At 33.8% G+C, this 19240-nt stretch overlaps 1 protein-coding gene across 8 annotated transcripts in view; it reads right to left on the reverse strand.

Annotated features, from left to right (window-relative positions):
• LOC149651137 (tachykinin-like peptides receptor 86C) overlaps positions 1-19240 on the reverse strand; it is a 139445-nt gene that overhangs the window by 24344 nt on the left and 95861 nt on the right. For 7 of the 8 annotated variants that reach the window (XM_089847960.1, XM_089847954.1, XM_089847959.1 and 4 more), the window contains 2 exons: positions 11297-11995; positions 421-636 (listed from right to left, as the gene is read on the reverse strand). In XM_089847960.1, the coding sequence (XP_089704086.1) occupies positions 421-636; positions 11297-11841 (761 nt within the window). In that variant the 5' untranslated portion in view covers positions 11842-11995. Of the gene's footprint in view, positions 1-420; positions 637-11296; positions 11996-17265; positions 17554-19240 lie in introns of those variants that run through there. The other variant, XM_089847958.1, reaches the window with a different exon arrangement.

Genomic DNA, 19240 nt, shown 5'->3' on the forward strand with positions numbered 1-19240 from the left:
CTCTAAAACAAGATCTAGATTTAAATCCCCATTCGGTTAAAACTTCTAAAGAGTGTACATTAATTTTTAAGCGCCTAACTGAAACCGAAAACACTTTCAGAGAGTACTCTACAGTTTGCCCTTTATTATTAAAACACCTATTTTTAGGTATTGAGGGAAAAGCGAATTCCACTTACAATCTAAAGACTAATGTACCTAGTATTTTAAAATTAAAACCAGTAGACCTGAAACTCGAGAAACCGCGGATTTCGGATCATTTCAGAAAACATTTCGTAAGAGAAATTTAGGTTTTCACCGAAATATGAAACGTTATTTCGTATAAATATGGGCTTAACCATAGACTAAATCTTTCGTTACAAAAAGCGCAATTAACGTTTGAAATTGCTAACAAAAACAAAAGTAAAATTAACTAAGACTTACATATAATCCGACCGTGATTCTCCCATAATACCATCAGGCCAATTCAGGTTACAAAGAGTCCTTAAGGATCCATCAGGATATCGAAAGGTCGTCGTGTCTGAGAATAACGCTGTAGGCAAAGCGAGAAGCGACGATCCCGTCCAGATTAGGCAAATGACAAAGACGGCGTTCTTTCGAGACATCCGAGGTGATAAAGGATATACAATGGCAAAGTACCTGCAAATTGAAACGGGGATGCCACATTAACATCGACAGTGTCGAAAACGTAGGCCTAATTCCGTTAAGAATAGGATAGAACGGTTTGACATAATGTTAATGAGGGATTCAGGACAATCCCTTCTTAATGAGAAAGTACAGGGACTTAACATGATGGCGTATTGAAATTCACTGAACCATTATTACAATCAAATAACAAATGGACCCGACGTCGGCCGAATGATAGCTGCAGGGCTTAAAATATAGACTTCCGTTTATGAGCAGTTACTGAACGCGATACACTAATCCCACTTCTATTAACCCCGAAAGTTAGTAAGCCGTGTGTTTATCAACTGACACTGAAATTTTAATGATATACAGGGTGTTTCTGATAAGTCTGGGATAAATTAAGGAGGATGTTCTTTTGTTCTACAACGTTTTCTCGTCCGGACCACTGTTTTCAAGTTGAGATTGTCCAGAGAATTTTATTTCTGACCACTTAAATTTAATTAAGAAACTGATTAAGACAATGATTTCTAATTTAATTAAGGGGTCATCCCTAAAACACTCAAATTATAACTCGAAAACAGTGACCCTTGTGGGAAAATGGAGATAGAAGTAAAATTTTCAACTCAAAATCGATAAACCCAAATTTATGTCACACTTATCAAAAACACCCAGTATATTCGAGACGAATATCGTGGACAAACGAAAGCTTAATAAGATAATATACTGTTGTTTGGTTCATTAAAATTGATAAGATATAAATTAAAACCACACAGATTTAACTACCTTTCATCGTCAGTGAATTTGGTGGTATTTGGTCACTACTGCTTTACCAAACCGCGAAAGCTTTTGCCATGGTGGCGTTTACAACATTAAAATTCAGATTAAATTTATATTACACGGGTTGTCCCTCAAACCAGCAGTAAAAACTGCCGTAAGCGTAAAATAAATTTGCATAATTTCGAAATAAACATTATAGACAGCGTTAATTTCGTAATAAAAATTTAAGATAAAAGCCTAAAATATGAAATTGCGAAATGCAAATAAATTAATTTCAATTCCTGCATCAATTCGTTTCGTATGTAAAGAAGCAAGTTGCCAAAAGCGTTGATAGACGCATTAATTTCCTAACACTAAGTAAAAACCAAAGAAATATATATCACACGGCTTTAAATTCATTTATAAATTATCACCAGAAAAAAAAACTAGATCTTTGATTATTTATGTATAACACACGCCGCCAAGATTGAAACGGTAATCAAACCAGTTATGGGAAACCCACACAGAAGAAGGCAAAAAAAAATTCTTGAAATTTATTAGTTTTTAAGATTTAATTTAGACATTTAGTAGAAATCATCGCCTGGGGGTTAATTTTTTTACTCCTAAAAAAAAAAGGGCAGACACCGAATCAAATTCAAACAAACTATTGGTACGTGGAAGTTATACAATCGATCTGATATCGTATCGATTATCGAGATGCTTGATAAATATTTGATTAACGGTTTTAAAGGTAGGTACTCTTAACCTTTAGCGTCTATCTTCGAGAAATGATGAGTTGCTCTTCTCTAAATATTTAACGCCCATTTTGTAATTTAGTAACAGGAAAATGAAGATAATAATTTATTTATTTACTTAAAATTATCCTTAAATTGGTCTTACGGAAAATTATTTTTTCAAGCTACGAATTAAAATAAAAATTTTAATTTTGGTAGAAAAATATTATTTCACGTGAAGCAACACCACGTGCCATATTTTTGAAATAAAACGTGTTTGATTAATTTAATAAAATCTGGAATAAATATAGCTCAGAGGAATTATTGCGCCCTCATATTTTCCATGTTAATATCTCTGCGGATTTAGTGGGCAGGGCTTGAGAACTTAGTATAAGTCACGCCTCATAATCCTGACGTATTTCTAACTGTGATTTCAGTGGTTGGTGGCACGTGCAAGATACAACGCCCAGAGAGATATACTATTAGTCTAGATACGTTGGGAAAACGGCTACACAAATATTCCAATTAACTGTATATATTCTTGATAAAATATATTTGATACTAATTAAGTAGGATCCATCTCTGTCAAAACATATTTTTCCATAGAAAAATAAGTTCTGTGATGACATCACTGGGCAAATCGTGATCAAAACAACATAGGGGGAACAGGACGATGCAAGATTAACTCTGTATAAGGTTTAAAACTGATAAACGTCCGGAACATTTAGGGTCATTTCGGATCGAAAGCAGCGTTAAGAACGCGGTTACCAACCGAGACCCACTTTCATCAATAATTAGAACCCGAAGCGAACAAGCGACCAGCTAATATTGACACGGTTAATGCGGAATGTAAAGTGAAAGCTATAGCTACGTACCGCCGTTGTGAAATACCATTTTCGGGGACGCCGATTTCTCAGCCTCAATCTTATTTAATTAATAAGTGTTATGAAGTATTTGGGGTTTATTTTTCGCCCAGACGTTAGTTAGATCTCACTTTCATTAAATCTTAACATAAGATAAGTTCCATAAGTATGAGGCTACCTATACTTCGTAATGCTACTGAGAGACTTACAGCTCGAGCTAGTTCGAGAACGACAACACTCGGTTAATTTATTTTGCAGGACTTCCATCTTCCTATTTAGTCTGTACTAAGACTTTGACAGTGCCTCACCAGGCGTCACTTTACCTCGAATCTATGACCTACGTCACTTCATGACAAGCTCCAGTTTATTACCAGTGACAAACTTATGGAATATATCTTATGGTGGCTGCTGGTATAACATTTTCGTGCAAAAATACCAAAATTCAAGTTTTGATATCGGGACAAAATTAATAGCTCGGGCCAAGGGAAGATAAAAAGAATTATCGGCACTAATAAAACCACTTTTTTTATCACTCATAAGATTAATAATAACGATATCTAGGAAATATGGCGAAATTTTTAGCGCTAATTATTAAGACGGTTTCGTGCAACGTCGAAGATTAAATAAATGAAAATGTGTTTATTTACACACAAATTTATCATAATTCGTATATTTTTATAAACAAATTATACTAGGCTAGGTTGCACACAAAGAATACAGTATACAGAACTGCAATAATGATCCAACATTAACATTTGCAACGAAAATCAGCAAAAAGAGCTTTGCTTTGTCTTTTTGAAAGCTTTAAGTTTTTTTTGTGCAACATTTTATCGATATCATGAAACTCAAAAATAAAAAGAGAGAAAAACACTCTGGCTTTTGCTTTTAGTAAAAAACAATTTTTTATCCATATCGTTCAAAGCATTTTATTTTTCGCAATTTTTACCATTCAACAAAAATTGTAAAGTTGCTTATATCGCGTAAAAACATATGGGAGCACTTAAAAGTCATCACGCAAACATAACCCTAACATTACGTATTTATTTTTAATCTAAAAATATACCATTATTTCAAAGCAAATAAGACCGTATAAATACGAAGTAATGTTTTGTTTAATGGTACTTTCTGCGCCGATTTAAAAATATTTAGCCTGAACATAAAACTAACCGCCTGTTTTAGTAGTTTATTTAAATAATGCATAAGCAAACCTTACAATCTAAAATATTAAACCTAAATCTTATTTTTTTTTCTTAAAAAAATAAATCAGAATATGAAAACGATATTGCTGATTAATGTTAATCATTAATACATTTTTTTTCGTTAATAACTTCAACGCGTATTAAGTCCTTGTGTGTAATTAAATGTTAATATTAGATATTGGGATTACATTCACGTGGAACTAAATTGGCGTAAGAACAAAAAACCATTAATAGTATTACATGTCGTTAGCTTTCACGAAAAAAGCTTTTAAAAAAGGCATTAAGTCTGTCGAACTAATAAGGAAAAATCATTAAGGAGAATAGAGTGATTTCCTCATATCTGTGTTGGTAATACTACTACAAAAGTGCTTGCCGACTTTTGTCAACGAATATTGCAAAGTTCTTTTATTCATGAAGATAAAAAGAACAATCATTAATCGTTATATCTAGGTTTAGTTAAATTGAGAGGTACTAACTCGTAAAAGAGGTTTATATTAAAATTCCAAATATTTTAGCTGAAGTTGACTATAGTAGTATAGCTAACTTGGATCTTTCTCGAGCCAGGATTGTTGTAACTCCAAGTATGAAGGATTGTTTTAAAGCGTAGGAGTATGTACATCTATTCGAGTCTATTACATATTCAAATGAATTATATTTATATCTTACCAAACGAGAGTAGGCCTCGGTAATTTAACGAATAGCAATTAAAAATATTTTGAAGTACAGCATTCTTAGTAAAATCCTAATTCACCACTCACTCTTAAGAGGGCTACGAACTATTTGAAAAGGCTTACACCATGGAGAAAATCCTTTAAAACAAACTTCAATTGGTTTTAACAAAGAAAAAAAAGAAAAGAAAGCTAGCGAAAGCGGGAAAGTATTGGCACATTCGACTTTCTTCGGAAATCTATTAAGTACAGTCTTTTAATTGAACAGAAGAAAGTTCCTCCTATAGTTCTTCACCAAACCGTAAATAAAAAAATAAAAGAAAATGGCGCTATGTGGAAAGAAGTTTCAGGAAAAAATTTCGTCTTCAAGTCACGACCGACAAATTCTATAGAATTCTTTGGACAAATTGAATTTTTTTGTTATGAATAAGGCGTGTAGACTTAATTTAAAAATGGATTCAAACAAACGAATAAGTTTGCTAAACAAATACGTAATAAAACAGTCTTTAGTACACGTGTTTCTCTTTTCAACCTTAAATAAAAACTGTTGTTTAGAACTTCAAAAATCTTAATAGTAAATTAAACAAAATTGTTGTTTAGAACTTGAAAAAATTTCAAAAAGAGTAAATTAAACTTAGTGTTTTTAGCTTTCGATAAAACTTAATGATTAATTACACAATAGAGATCTGATAAAAACGTAACTCCAACCCAAGTTAATATATCAATAAAATTGAGTCCAAAATTTTTCGCAATATGATAAAGCATCCTATCAAACTTTAAAAGGATATTTCTCAATTTCTTCTAACTGCGATTATCCCAGAAAGAAAAGAAAAAAACAAGAAGTTAAACAAGCACCCATATGATATAGTTTAATGTTCCTTTCATATCTGCTATCATCTATTAAATTTATTTATATATATAAATAATAAATTTCATTTTAAACAAACCAGGCCGGGGATATAGTATAGTAAAAAGAGTACAAAGCCATAAATATATCATGAAATAGAATCATCAATCCGTTATTATGCACATTATTACTGATTAAGACCGCACCATATCAAGCTTAACAGCGCGTTGAACCCAAACAAGAAACGTGACTGATGCTTTCTTTTGATATAACATAATCCGGAAGTCCATAAAGACAAATGGGACCCAGCTGCATGCCTTAATCATGAAACCCCCCAAAAATATGACTTCCCTCACGGGGTCCAAGATTATTTTCTTTTCTTTTTTTAATTCATTAGCGCATTATGTCATAACATAAGTTCAAAGCTGTAAGTAACACTTTCTCATAGAAGAAGTATATAATACTTCTCTTCGAGAGAAGTGAACCACAAAGCTAGGTATAACATGATTCTTCCCAACATCATTTTACATTTACAAGGATACAAAACTTAATCACAAACGCAGTAAATATTTCCCTCATCATTATACTCTATACCAAGGCGCATGCGCTTGTGGATTGTTGCCCCACGTCAAGACAATTAAGGTTTGTGGGTTGATTGCCGAGTTATAGAATTCACCCTAGCACGGTGCGATGCCCATCTGGACTTTGATGAGCAGGAGAGCAAACAAAAAGGCGCAGGAACCTGAGAAGAATCATGCTACATAACTGAAGATTTAAGAGGATACAGAGTGTCATCCTTCTTCGTTTATCCCCTTCGGCTTGCAATTACAATTCCTCAACTTTGAGTTTATACACTTATGGATGAAAAAGAGCGCGTCACAACAAAAGGTCAGGAGTTAGAACCGGACGCGTAGGAAGTTAACGCGTTCCACAGCATCTTTCTTCCATTCTTTTTTCTTAAATCAACTTAGAATTTGCGTAAGAAGAATGAAATGTATCGCTCTAGTTGTTTGGGACTACTTTACTTAATTTTCTTCTTTCACAAAAGATTTACTCGGTAAATATAATTGAATAAGATCGCGACGCGATGCACTTTTCAAGCCGTGAAAAATTTGTTTTTCGATTCTTGGGTAATAAATTAAGAAGTATACAATAGCCTTTTTTGTAACTTATTTACGTTGACATTTTCCGTACATCTTTTTCGTTTAAATTTAAGCCAATAAGATATGCTAAACCTTAATTTCCAACAGCAAGCTCAAAAGGTTAATAACAGTTCAATTCTCATCAGGCACATAAAAAAAATCCGATATGAATCACTATGTAAATTTCTTTTTAAAATAATTTTTTAAGAGCGAATGCTTAATTTGCACGTCCCATAAGCTTCCCATTCATTCAATCTCATGGTCACATCCAAGTGATAATTTGCGAATTTCGTCACAAAGAAAACCATTTATAGATTAGCATTTAACAAGGACAAATTAGCTTTAAAAGCGACTAGCTTAAACAATAAGCGCGATGAAATTTAGAAAATCGATGTTAAACCATCACCAAAATACTGCTGTAGCGGCATTTAAGAGAACCGTAGGATATCAGATTACATTTAGTTATTTCAGACAAATTCCATTTACAAATCCCAGCTTGCAATCAATATGTTTTTCCAAGTATTAATGGTTATCACGAAAATTTACATGTTTTGAGGTTGGATAAGAACATATAGCGTTATTGAAAACTTTCTATACTCAGAAAGGTTCAAACTCCAATCTCAGCCAGAGGTCAAATACACGTCTGCCACGCCACGCCAACATATCGTGTATCATTCTAGAAGCTTTCAAACATCACCCCTTCTAATTTTAAGCTGAGGCAGACAAAATAATAAACCATACGAATATATCCTCAATGGTAATTTGCATCGACCCTACAAGGTTTAATATGGCTTAACAATCCGCGTTAGCTTTGATTATATTGAATATTCCGATTGGAACAATAACATTACATAGATACGAGCTCAATATAAGCAAATGAGAAAATTCGATCCGGCCGAAAGATGTTTTTCTCTAACACAATTTTAATCGGCGACTTGATGTCGTCCAAAAGAGAACGTTGCTAAGTATGTTTGGGTTATACTTGCGTATAAATATACTCTCACTTATATACAGTTTGTTATTAGTATTAAGCTCGTCTCCTCATTTGTAAACATTCATTAATTACTAGGCTTACAAATTATTTATAATTCCAATCTAAACGAATTCGTAAATCTCGATTAACAGAATTTTTTCCTCTCTGAGTGAGGATGACGTCACGGAGAGGTATTACACTTCACGTGTCTGTGTGTGTCTGTCACCACTTTCGCTAACATGTTCCCAATATCTGGACCGCGTTCGCAGTTCACAGAAACCAATTTACAAATATTGTAGAAGTCAAACGATAACAATAGCTATGTTTAAAATGATTTAAGGAAAAACGTTTCTTAAAACGACTTAAAAAGAATCAATGTAAATTACTGACAATTAAAATAATAAATATAAATTATATTTATATAATTATTTAAGAAAAACCTTTTAATTGGGTAAATAGCCGTCGTCTCGACACGGAGAGGTTTATTTTGGTTTCCCAACTTGTAAAGGTTTATTTTAAAATTATAAGAACTAAGGAATTAGTATCTTCGAGAGCTACGTACTACGGCCTTTAGAAACAGATGGGATAGGCGATTAACAGGCTGAGATTAGAATGTTTAAAAAAATTTGTCCTTGAAATTCGAAAAGATATTAAATTGTTAGAAATAGACGTTTGGTAACTGCATGAAAACACGATTTAGGAAATTATTTCTTAAGGGTTTTCTAAATAGGGAAGTTACCAACTTTAATGTCGTTAAAATAAACTGTGCAGGATGCCAACATTCTCCTCATAAACATTAGCGATAATTAAACCATCGTGGTCACAGATGGCTAAGCCCAAAAACCGACAGACCGATTTATTGAATAACCCAGGCTTTATCTTGTAATGCACTAAATTATGAGAAGCGCGCTGCACCTTTGCAACATCAAATTCACTTTGAAGACCTCGAATTATATGAGAGTAGGTGCGAGTATGACTTGAAATTCCCTGACATTAACAAAAGAAGGTCATGTAACTTTCAAAAAGAGCGGTGGACTTTGGCTCGGTAAACTTTTCTAACTAAAGGATATCGAACTCTGCCTCTCTCTCTCTCCCTCGCAAAGTAATAAATAAAGATCGATATCTTTCTAAAATGAAACGTTTTTAAAGAAGAATATTGACCGTATTGCGTGTAAAATGGAACTTATTTTTTAGCGAAACTCAGAAAACAGCATTGCAAACATATGCGTAAATTTGGCCAAAATTTCTCAAAGCTTCAAGCCTAATGGATAAAGAAATCGTTATATTTTAAGCCTAGCTTACAATACCTAATAAACCCAATTGCCCGAAATAACCAAGTAACTACAGTTTTTGATGATATCTGGCTTCGGAAATAATTTTTCAAAGTTTAATACAGTTCCTATATGTTCTATATATCATTTCAATAGATAAATCTAATGACATTCTAAAAAAGAAGTCCGTTTATCGTTAAGTAAAGGAACTCTATTAGATTTGGCTCTGTTCCGATTTAAGCTACGATCTCGACCTTCGTGCATGAATTATTTTTTCATCTTCCTCATTTTATTTGATTGGGAAAACCGGTTCAATAGATAGCACGCTAGATTCTTTATGGTCGACTTTCATTAAATCAGGGAATATCAAGGCAAAACTATCATGGAGACTGATCTTAATAGTGATAATACGGAGCGAGAAAACCCAAACGATTAATTTAATGCCCTTGAATAAAGCCTAAGAAGCTGGCAAAAAATGTATTTTTTTTAAATAATCAAATTAGAAAGGCTTATCAACTAAATTAAGTTTAAAATTGAAATTTAGTAGCAAGGTTCTGTATAGAAATAGACCTAGAAATTAAAGTACCTCGTAGCTGTACATTTGTAGCAAATTTCAGAGGGTGTTGACTTAAAATCCCACTCGATGTACGATAAATTAACAGTTGAAAATGTACAAGTCTGTGCAGGTCAAATTATAAATTTCGTAATATAAACGTGCTTTCATTAAACCAAATTTCGAAATACCATAATCAGAGTTTTCATCTTTGGAGGTTTATAAATAAATATTTCTAAAAATAACTACGCGGAAATATATTTTGAAGTATAGGTTAAAGAGGACTGATAATACGTTAATTGTTCTTTGATTTTACAAACAAACTATAAACAGCTTATTGGAATTTGCGATATTACCGTCTATTATCCGCTAAGAGTCCCTTTGAAGCCATAACGGTATTACAGAAATTAAAAGGAATATTCTAGTAAAGTAGCTATGGACTTAAGCGTAGATTATGCAAAATATAATGAAGTACGCTGTTCATTTATCCATCGACCTTAATGCTTTCAAAGGCTTAAGGACGATGTAACTCTTCAAGAGATTTTGTATGAATGATGTCCAAGATCAAAGTCAAAGCCAGCGTTTTCTTGTAAGTTCAATACTATATAGCGTGTTTCTGGTAAGTCTACAACAAATAAAAGGGTGTATATGTTCTTTGGGTCAAACGGAATGGAAACACCCTGTATTTTGAGGTCATACTGGGGATGTTTCGCGGTGGGTGTTATTATAATAGTCTTATAGGAAATTGCTTTTGGTTCGATCGAATGATTTCATATAACGTTGGTGAACAGGATGTTAGCAATAAAGTAACCTAGAAACTAGGAAGAGCTTAGGTTTTTTCACCTCCTCAAATGTAGCGGGCATTACGTCGGTGTAATGGATAAAACCAAAACGAAACTACCACCGAAACTTTTGGGTAATTTGCGTAAAAACTTTGGGAAAATTTTCAAAATGACCCCAGAAATCGGTTCAAGGAATATGGGTTTTCTTTCCTTAGAAAACCTATAAGGCTTATATTTATATTTAAATTTAGGTTGAATTGAGTTTGAAAGTCCAAGCGTCGTGAATGCCAGGTGGGCATTCAAATATCCTGCCTTATTCAATTATATTCATTATAATATCCAATTAATACACTAATGGCATGATAATAATAAGTGTGATTTAAATATTTTTATGAGGCGACCTTGGTATTGATGCACCAGATGTCACGCCATCATAAGGCAGCTGAAATTCATCAAAGGAGAAATTGTTTTGCTTTTTGCAAAAGGTGCAAGCACATGTTATTGTTAATACTGATGATGGTACAAAATTGTGCTTGCTGTTAGCCACTATGATCTATAATCATCCCTGTCTGATAATCCGAAATTTGCATATTAGGCAATGAAAAACAGCAAGCGTTTCGCAACTGAACACGACCTAGGTTTATTGCGATAGCGCCCTAAGCTATGCTAAAGAAGACATCTGCTAGGGTTTGATGAAAAGGGTTATTCACTTCTGGTATTATAATTCGGTCCAATTCTATGGCTTTCTTACCCCCTAATAGTTAAAAGAAAAATGACCAAAAGTGCCCTGCAGCGTTCAAACTTATTTCCAGACATCGTCTCGATCGAGAAAACTGGTTTTTATCAGAAAAATGAAATAAAAATCAAATCATAACATCACTTACCTATCTACGCTCAAAGCTGATATCGAAAACACAGACGAAGAGATAGCCAATGTGGATAAGAAGCTATTGATGACGCAATACGCGGTACCAAACGTCCAGTCACTATTCACGAGATACACGAAGTTAAACACCGCGTTTAACAAAGACATTGATAAGTCCGCCATGGCCAAGTTAAGTAGGAAGTAATTGGTAACGTTACGCATTCGTCGATGAGCTAAGATGATCCAAATGACGATGGCGTTACCGATGGCCGCGACGGCGAGCATCATGGCGAAGACGACGCTCCACGAGACGCGTTGCCATAACGCCATTAAATAAGGACTGCTATACCACTCGGGCGGTAACACTTTTCGAAGACACGCGTGAAGGGACGAACTGGTATTATGAATGTCCGATTCATCGACCATATCCGCCATAGTTAGCGAGGCCGTCGTGTAATTGTCATCGTCTATCCCGTTGATCTTGCGAAGACAAGCGGTCATATTGTCGTAGAGAGTTCCATTGGCGGGCAACAAGTACCTCAGAATCAAGTCCTTGAACACCATGGTTCAGCTTGGTCGATTGCCAACCCGGTTCTGATGACGTTGCGATACGGCGACCGTTTAACAACTGCACCGGCTTGTCGCTATGTCCCGCGACAACTTCGGCGAACGGCACAAAAACGCGACGGGGTTCCACATTTTCAATTTTTACATCGCCCTAAAATATAGATCACATCATTAAATTAAATTATGATTAATATTACATTTTTATGGAAATTTTCTTGTAGGCCTAAGAAACCAAAACTTGAAACATAATCATAATATATCTTAGCAAATGCTGAAATTTATGGGAAATTACAAACTTCCGGCAGTTTTATGTTAATCATCTTATTAAAGTTCTATTTTTACAACATTGAAGAGATCAGAGCTTAAACGTCTATGTTTCGTTTAATTACCACGAAGGACGATTAAGTTCTCTTTCAATGTCAAAATTTCGTAGCATTTTCCTCAATTAACCCCTTGATGAACACTTTGTATAATTTTTTCCGCATTGTACGGCAATTTTCGATTGCTTTATAATTGGTTTGATTAATTTATAAAGTTACGTAATATACAACACGGACAAGTGCTTTTTATTAAAAGAGGAAAATAATCAACTTAAACGCTCAAAAATTAATAACTTTGCATCACATTATCTTCCGTCTCAAGAAAATGTTACTGTATGGTAAGATTGCCGAAAATTATGTAACTGTGACGTCACTATAATTGCTTATACCTCACAAAGAAAATTAACCCAGGTACGTCATAGATTTAGTGTGACGTATGAGGGTATTTCCGAAACGATATTCAAGAGATAGAAGTTTATAGACGAAATACAATCTGTGATTCTCAGTAACTTTGTAAAGACATCCTCAGTGTATTACTTCGGGCAATAGATTTCGGTTAAAAAACTAATTATGTTTTTGAATCCAAAATACAGACAAGGCCAGCTAGCAAATTCCAATATTACGTGTTATGTTTAACAAATTAATTTTTGTTTTAAATCACGGTTCACATTCCGTTATATTTTCAGGCGAAATTAATAAACAGTACAGTATAATATTTTTGTAACTATAAATTACTACCACACCTAAACTCTGTTTACAGTCATATCTCATAAAAACATCTATACTAGTTAGCCACTTAAACTTGAATTCAATTGACAATAAATTTAATAATATCAGAGAAGCCAGAGGTCATAGACATACCGCAAAGATTAAAGATTAAAAAAATGGGTATATACATTCACGATTTCTTGTATATATAATGCCTTGGGCTTTAGGGAGACAAGTTTCATCAAAACCCAAAATTTTCAAATAAGAAAAAGCAGATCTTTTCCCATTCCTAAAGCTTTCGTTAAACGCTTTCGAGGCAAAAAAATGAAACCTCAAAATATTTCAGCCTTTGCAACCTTGAGTAATAAAAAAGGGGGAACCCAGCAATTACCTTATACCACTAACGAAACTAAATTTTATAGAAACCGAATTTTACGCTACCCCTAATAATATTATGCAAATTTCTTTCTTGAAGGCATATTATAATAAGTCATTTCTATCCAGTGTAGGGTAAAGTATACATACATCTGCCAGTCTGTGAAACATTTTCAATAATTTTTTTAGACTAAGAATCTTGAGTCTTTGGGATCAGGTTAAAAAAGTTTATGATGTTAATAGACAGATAACCCGCCTAAAAATCTAAATTTACATAATATGAAAAATGTTTCAAATTCGTGAATGATTCTTGATTCATAATTATAATATGCTTCATTAAATATGTACGAACGTAGATGCCAAAAAAGGACAGATGCTATTACATAATAATCAGACTACGAGATTAGAAATTCAGAATTAACCAAATGAATTAACTAAGGTTGCTTACAACCAGACGCGAAAACCAGTAATTCTCGACATAATTACACGAGTTTTAAAGCCAAATTACAGATACTTACATCACAACGATTTAAAAAGTACGACAGCACCCAACTTGAACCTTGAACAACCTTCGTACAAAAAAGCTGCCCCTCAAAATGATTGCCAAACGCTAAAGCATATTTAATAAAAAAAACAAAATGGTCATCCCCATAATCATTCCCCTCCCTGATACCAACTATTAAAAAATATTTATAGAACTTTGGGATACTAAATAGGAAGGTAACACCGGGGGGGGGGGACTTTCTTCTTCATTTTATTCCCTATCATGCAGATGTAGGCGCAACCTAGCTAATATTTATCACTGAAGCATTTAAAGCAACATCCACACAGAAACAACCAATACATGATTTCTTACAATTAAAAACTTTCACAGCTTAATATTTCTTAATATTATTTTTTTTTTTAAATCGAGCAAAAAAATTTCGTTAGATTCTTTGCTTCTGACCCAAATTCCAAGCTCGAAAAGGAGTAGTAAAAAAATGAGCGTTTAATTAAATTAAACGCGATAGATTCGCCAGCGTGAATACACCACCCATTGTGTGACAATATAATTAAATGGGCTGAGCGAATTTAGGCTGAAACTGTTCTTGTTTAAGTAATCGGATTAAAAAAAGAATATTACTAGCTAGCGCGGGAAAAAATATGAAGGCCTATTCCATCGAGAAAATAAAACAGAAAATTGCTGTAGTTAATTTTCTCTGACATTCGAAATGAAACAAAAAATACAAAGGAGATAAAAAAGCGAGATTAGACGTCGAAATTAGGTGATTTTTCTGTTGAAATAGAGCAAGATGATTATTTTCAATCTTAAGTTGACACTGCGTGTTAAAGGCGGAAACTATAATTTTTTTTTTTAATTTGATGGTAGATCTAGCTACGACTTAAGTTGGATATTCCATGATATTGAACCTTGAAAGAGTCTAAATGGAAGACTACTTTTTATCCTTGTATGATAGCAGAAGGGGATAATAGAAGAAGGATCACACTCTGTATCCTCTTAAAAGTTCAGTTATGTAACATGATTCTTCTCAGGCGAGGGAGCCCTTTTTGTTTGCTCTCCTGCTCATCAAACTTCAGATGAGCATTGCACCGTGCTAGGGTGAATTCAATAACTGTTGGTGGTACTAAATCCTCAGCAATCAAACAGGCACAAACCTTGATTGTCTTGAGGTGGGACAAAAATCCACAAGCGCATCCACCTTGGCAAACAATTAAGCGCAGATAGGGTATAATGATGAGGGAACTATCTATCGCGTATGTGATTCGGTTTAGTAACTTTGCTTCAAATGTAAAATTATGTTGGGGGAAGAATCAAGTTACAATTACCCTCCCACTTTGTGGTTGGTACACTTCTCTCGAAGAGAAGTATTATATACTTCTGATGATAGTAATTACACGGGAAGCAGGGGATTTTCTTGGTAATTCCCTCCTTAGGGGGTTTTTTAGCCATTTCCGATATAGTGATTTGCTTTCCACGATTTCGGAAGTAAACAGTATGGGTTTTTTTTTCAAAGGACAATATCTATGTTACAGTCGCGAATAACGTATAACTTGTTCAGAAATGATCTCCTTTCGATCATATATATATATATTACTTATAAACAAAATCACTTCTAAGTGTTCACGCTTTCATGACGCTAGTACATGCATATATATAAAAAATCAATATGCACTTTCGAAGTTATGAATGTGACGTCAATGAGATAAGGGAAATTAATTAGCTTCGTTTAGAATGGAATTCGAACATATCTATACACAATTTTACGCGGTATTATTAGTGACATTTGACAACAAAGTTGATGTCGGGTTCATCTCAAAAGAGCTTATTTTGAATACAGAGAATCCATTTTGTGTTAAAAACAACCTTGTAGAACAAAACGTGTACGCTATTCCTCGTGTTTGGTAAAATTGGTTCGAAGCAAAAAAAAAAAATAGGAAAGTAATTAGGCATGCTGCACGAGGTTGTTTATGAACATCATTAGCATAATTAATATTCATATATAATGCAAATTACCATCTCGCGGTACATAAATGTTTTTAGTTTTTCTTTCATGTTTTGTCTCGATTTTATCGGCTCTTACCAACAAGGCCTACACATGAAGAAAGCCAATGTTTGGATTTAGTCCAATAACCACGTATAAAAACACGTAGAAATTCCGGGAAATCCCAAATTTTAGAGAAAAACAGTTTAGTTTCGTAATAAAGACACCTAGTTTGAGACGTAGCACATGTGCCCAGTATATTCCAATTAAAATTTAAACTAAAAGACCTACAGTGTATTCTTCCCCGAATCTCCTATTACGCAATAAATCAGAAAAGGCGTCTGTCGAGTGTCGACATGGCTCATAAACCTTTTTCTTTCTGAATTAATAATCATAAGACATATTTTCAAAACACTTGGCATCCATTATTAATCACAACAGACTACGCATTTAATTAGACAGCGCGGGAAAATAAAATATATAGGGAACACTTGGAAGGTTTGCAACTTTTAATAACAGAAGCCTAAAAAATATGGAAGCTCTACTCGACGTTAATTTCGATTCGTTGAAACTTAGGTTATTGCTGGAATTCGAAACTTTCTAACAATAATATAACATAAACTAAAATTTCTTTCGAAGTAACCGTTATTACGCTTTGTTTTAAACAAAATTACGAGGCGTTTGAACCGGCCTAGCTTACGTAACGAACGAGGGGTATATAAACTCCCCAAAAATTATAATGTATATACTTTACAGTGAATATAATAACAATAATAAGCCAAGATTTATTATTACAGGATTAGCATACTGCCGGCTATTGTTATAGTTTAGTTCAGGATCAGTTTGCAGACTTGCGAATTACGAGGCGGATTAACACGTAATGTAAAGGCTCATAAAGAGATAAAGTAGTCAGTTGCTTACTGAGCTTGACAAGGAGTATACCACGACCTTTCAATTAGTTTGCACTACAAGCATTCCATCATTCTAACGCGTTCTGTGTCATCGTGTCACGCACTTTTATCATGGGTAGCGCGTGCTTTTATAAATAGAAGCGAAACGTCTCTGGACGTCTTTACCTAACTAGAACTCGACAAAATGTACGGGCTTAATGCGGAGTATGGGCTTAAGGGCTCCTTACTTTTATAAAGTTTCTTCTTACGCCTTTGCGAAAAAAGGTTTTGGGTTATGTAAGACAAAGAGGCCTGCAGTTACTCGCTATCTCTCGCATTTTCTTACAGTTCAATATTTTTTTATTGCGAGTTAACATTGATAGGTGATTTATTTATTTAATTTTAAACCTCACATTGGTTTTATACGACAATCTCGAAACCGATAAAAACAGTTCGAAACTGAAAATTGAAAATATTTTCAGACAGAACTATTCGAAAACCTCAAAAATTTAACAAGTTCTATAATGAATAATTCAGTAAATTTTTGGCAAAAAAAAAATTTGTTTCGCAAAATTGAATAAATAACACCATTTAAATAAAAAACAAATCATCCTTAACACTCGGAATATGAAGCTTGTAGTTTACCTTTATATCATAAATGAAAAGTTGAAATTCCCAATCAATTTAAATCACGAAAAATTAATCCAAAAATTTGCGCACTGAGTTATAAAATATCCAAAAGTGTTCACGAGTGGTCATTCATTGAAATTTAACTCGGGATTTAACTTTGATTTTTTTAAATATAAACTCTGCTCAACGTCAACTCAACCGTTCTGGGGGATATGAACGACCCGACACGGAATGGACCAGGGAGCTAAGGAGCCGCTCCTTCGTGTCTTGCCCAGAGGACGGAGAGGGTGAGAATGAAGTGAACCACGTGCGGTGCTCCGCTCGACCAACTTTCCTTCCAAAGCTTTCCCTTGATTTCTCCTTCTCCGATAGCTTGCTGCTTCAGATACGAGAGTCGCGTTAGAAAATTCTCTCTCTTTTCTCTATTTTTGCTGCAGGGAAAAACTTCCTCCAAAACCTAGCTCTATTCCGAATCTGATACCAGATTTATCACAAGCTTCTCTTGATTCTTTGAATCTTCCAGGGGAACGGGATTATAATGCTTTTTTTTTTATTTGTTGATAAAATTGAATGTAGTTCTACTTCAATTGGAATCAGTGATTGTCTGTAATAGAACTTGCTCCCAACAGGTACTTGTAACCTTTGGAGATGATTATTCTAAACTTGTCTAGTACCTGAGGCAATTTTCCTTACCTAAATAATTGAGGCAAATATACAGTATTTATGTCAGAGCACGCGATTTGACATAAAGTTGATGAATTGTATTATAATTATCATTATACAAAGGGAGTTTTAAGTATTAAAATTTAAATGAAATCGTGGAGGTATAATTACTACGTGACAAATATAGTACGGTATTCATATTGAAGGGTTAAATTTAGACATAAAAAAATAGGCCAATGACTCCTGATGGAAAATATTTTTACGTCTTTTATTTGAAAGTCTGGAACTGATATGTCAGACTATTCGTGATAAAAAATTGCTTGGGTTTGACTGAAAGAGTTTTTCGACCGACAACTTATTTCGTTTTCTTTTTAGCGAAGATTTTCGGTGGCCTGGAATAACAGCTAGGTTATTCCTTTTCACCTGGATTTACGAATTCATCCAATAATCTCTTTGCGACGTTCTTGTCGGGATTTGAAAATGAAATTGAAAACGTTTTTCCGTGCACAAAACTCAAAAAGTTCAAAATTCTTCTTTTTTTTTTCTAGTTTATTTGCTATTTTTTACTATGAATTGTTAAAAATACGTAAACAAACTAAATATTTCACGAAAATCGCTGTTATTTTGGTAACTCTTACATTAGCTAAAAGCGTAACTGAATTTTTAAAGGGGAATACAAATATTTCACATGATTTTCTGTAAGAAAACACGCGTTTTTAAAAGGGTTTCATATCAGTTTACTAGATATTATCCAGATGCTATATAGATAAGTATTATAGATGCTTTCAAGGCTAATTATATATACTACAAGAACAAAGGTCTGAAAATGACCACTTGAGACGTGGGAGAAAGACATTGACCTTAAAAGTAATTGATACCCCATAACGACAACAAGTATACTTGCTTGTCTCAAGTTATTAAGCTAAAGTGTTAAGTTTCAGATGAGACAAGGTTAACAAATGGTTCGTCCAAAGGCAAAAGTTTAAAATATATTAGTTTGGTTCGGTTGATAGCTGTCTCGGTTTACAGCTAAGTCTAAAACGCGCGGCCAAAATTAAGCTGATAGCAAAACGTTTTTTTGTGAACTCATCAGTTTATGATTTTGTTTCCTTTGTGGTAGGATACTTGCGTAGAAACTTAGCTTTGTAAATCCAAAATTCAACAGTAATAAAAATGAAACTAACGGACCTCTTTCGATCGGTGTCATCTTACTAAAATTAAAAACTGAATTTTACAAAAACATACCATATAAAAACACGCGTCAGGTCGTCGGCGCAAATCACTCTGTAATTTGACGTGAGAAATTATTTTATCCTATATTATTTAT

The sequence above is a fragment of the Phalangium opilio genome, unplaced genomic scaffold (genome assembly GCF_054372755.1).
Source record: "Phalangium opilio isolate 3A_F unplaced genomic scaffold, DU_Popi_V2 ptg000082l_1, whole genome shotgun sequence".
Taxonomy (NCBI): Eukaryota; Metazoa; Arthropoda; class Arachnida; order Opiliones; family Phalangiidae; genus Phalangium; species Phalangium opilio.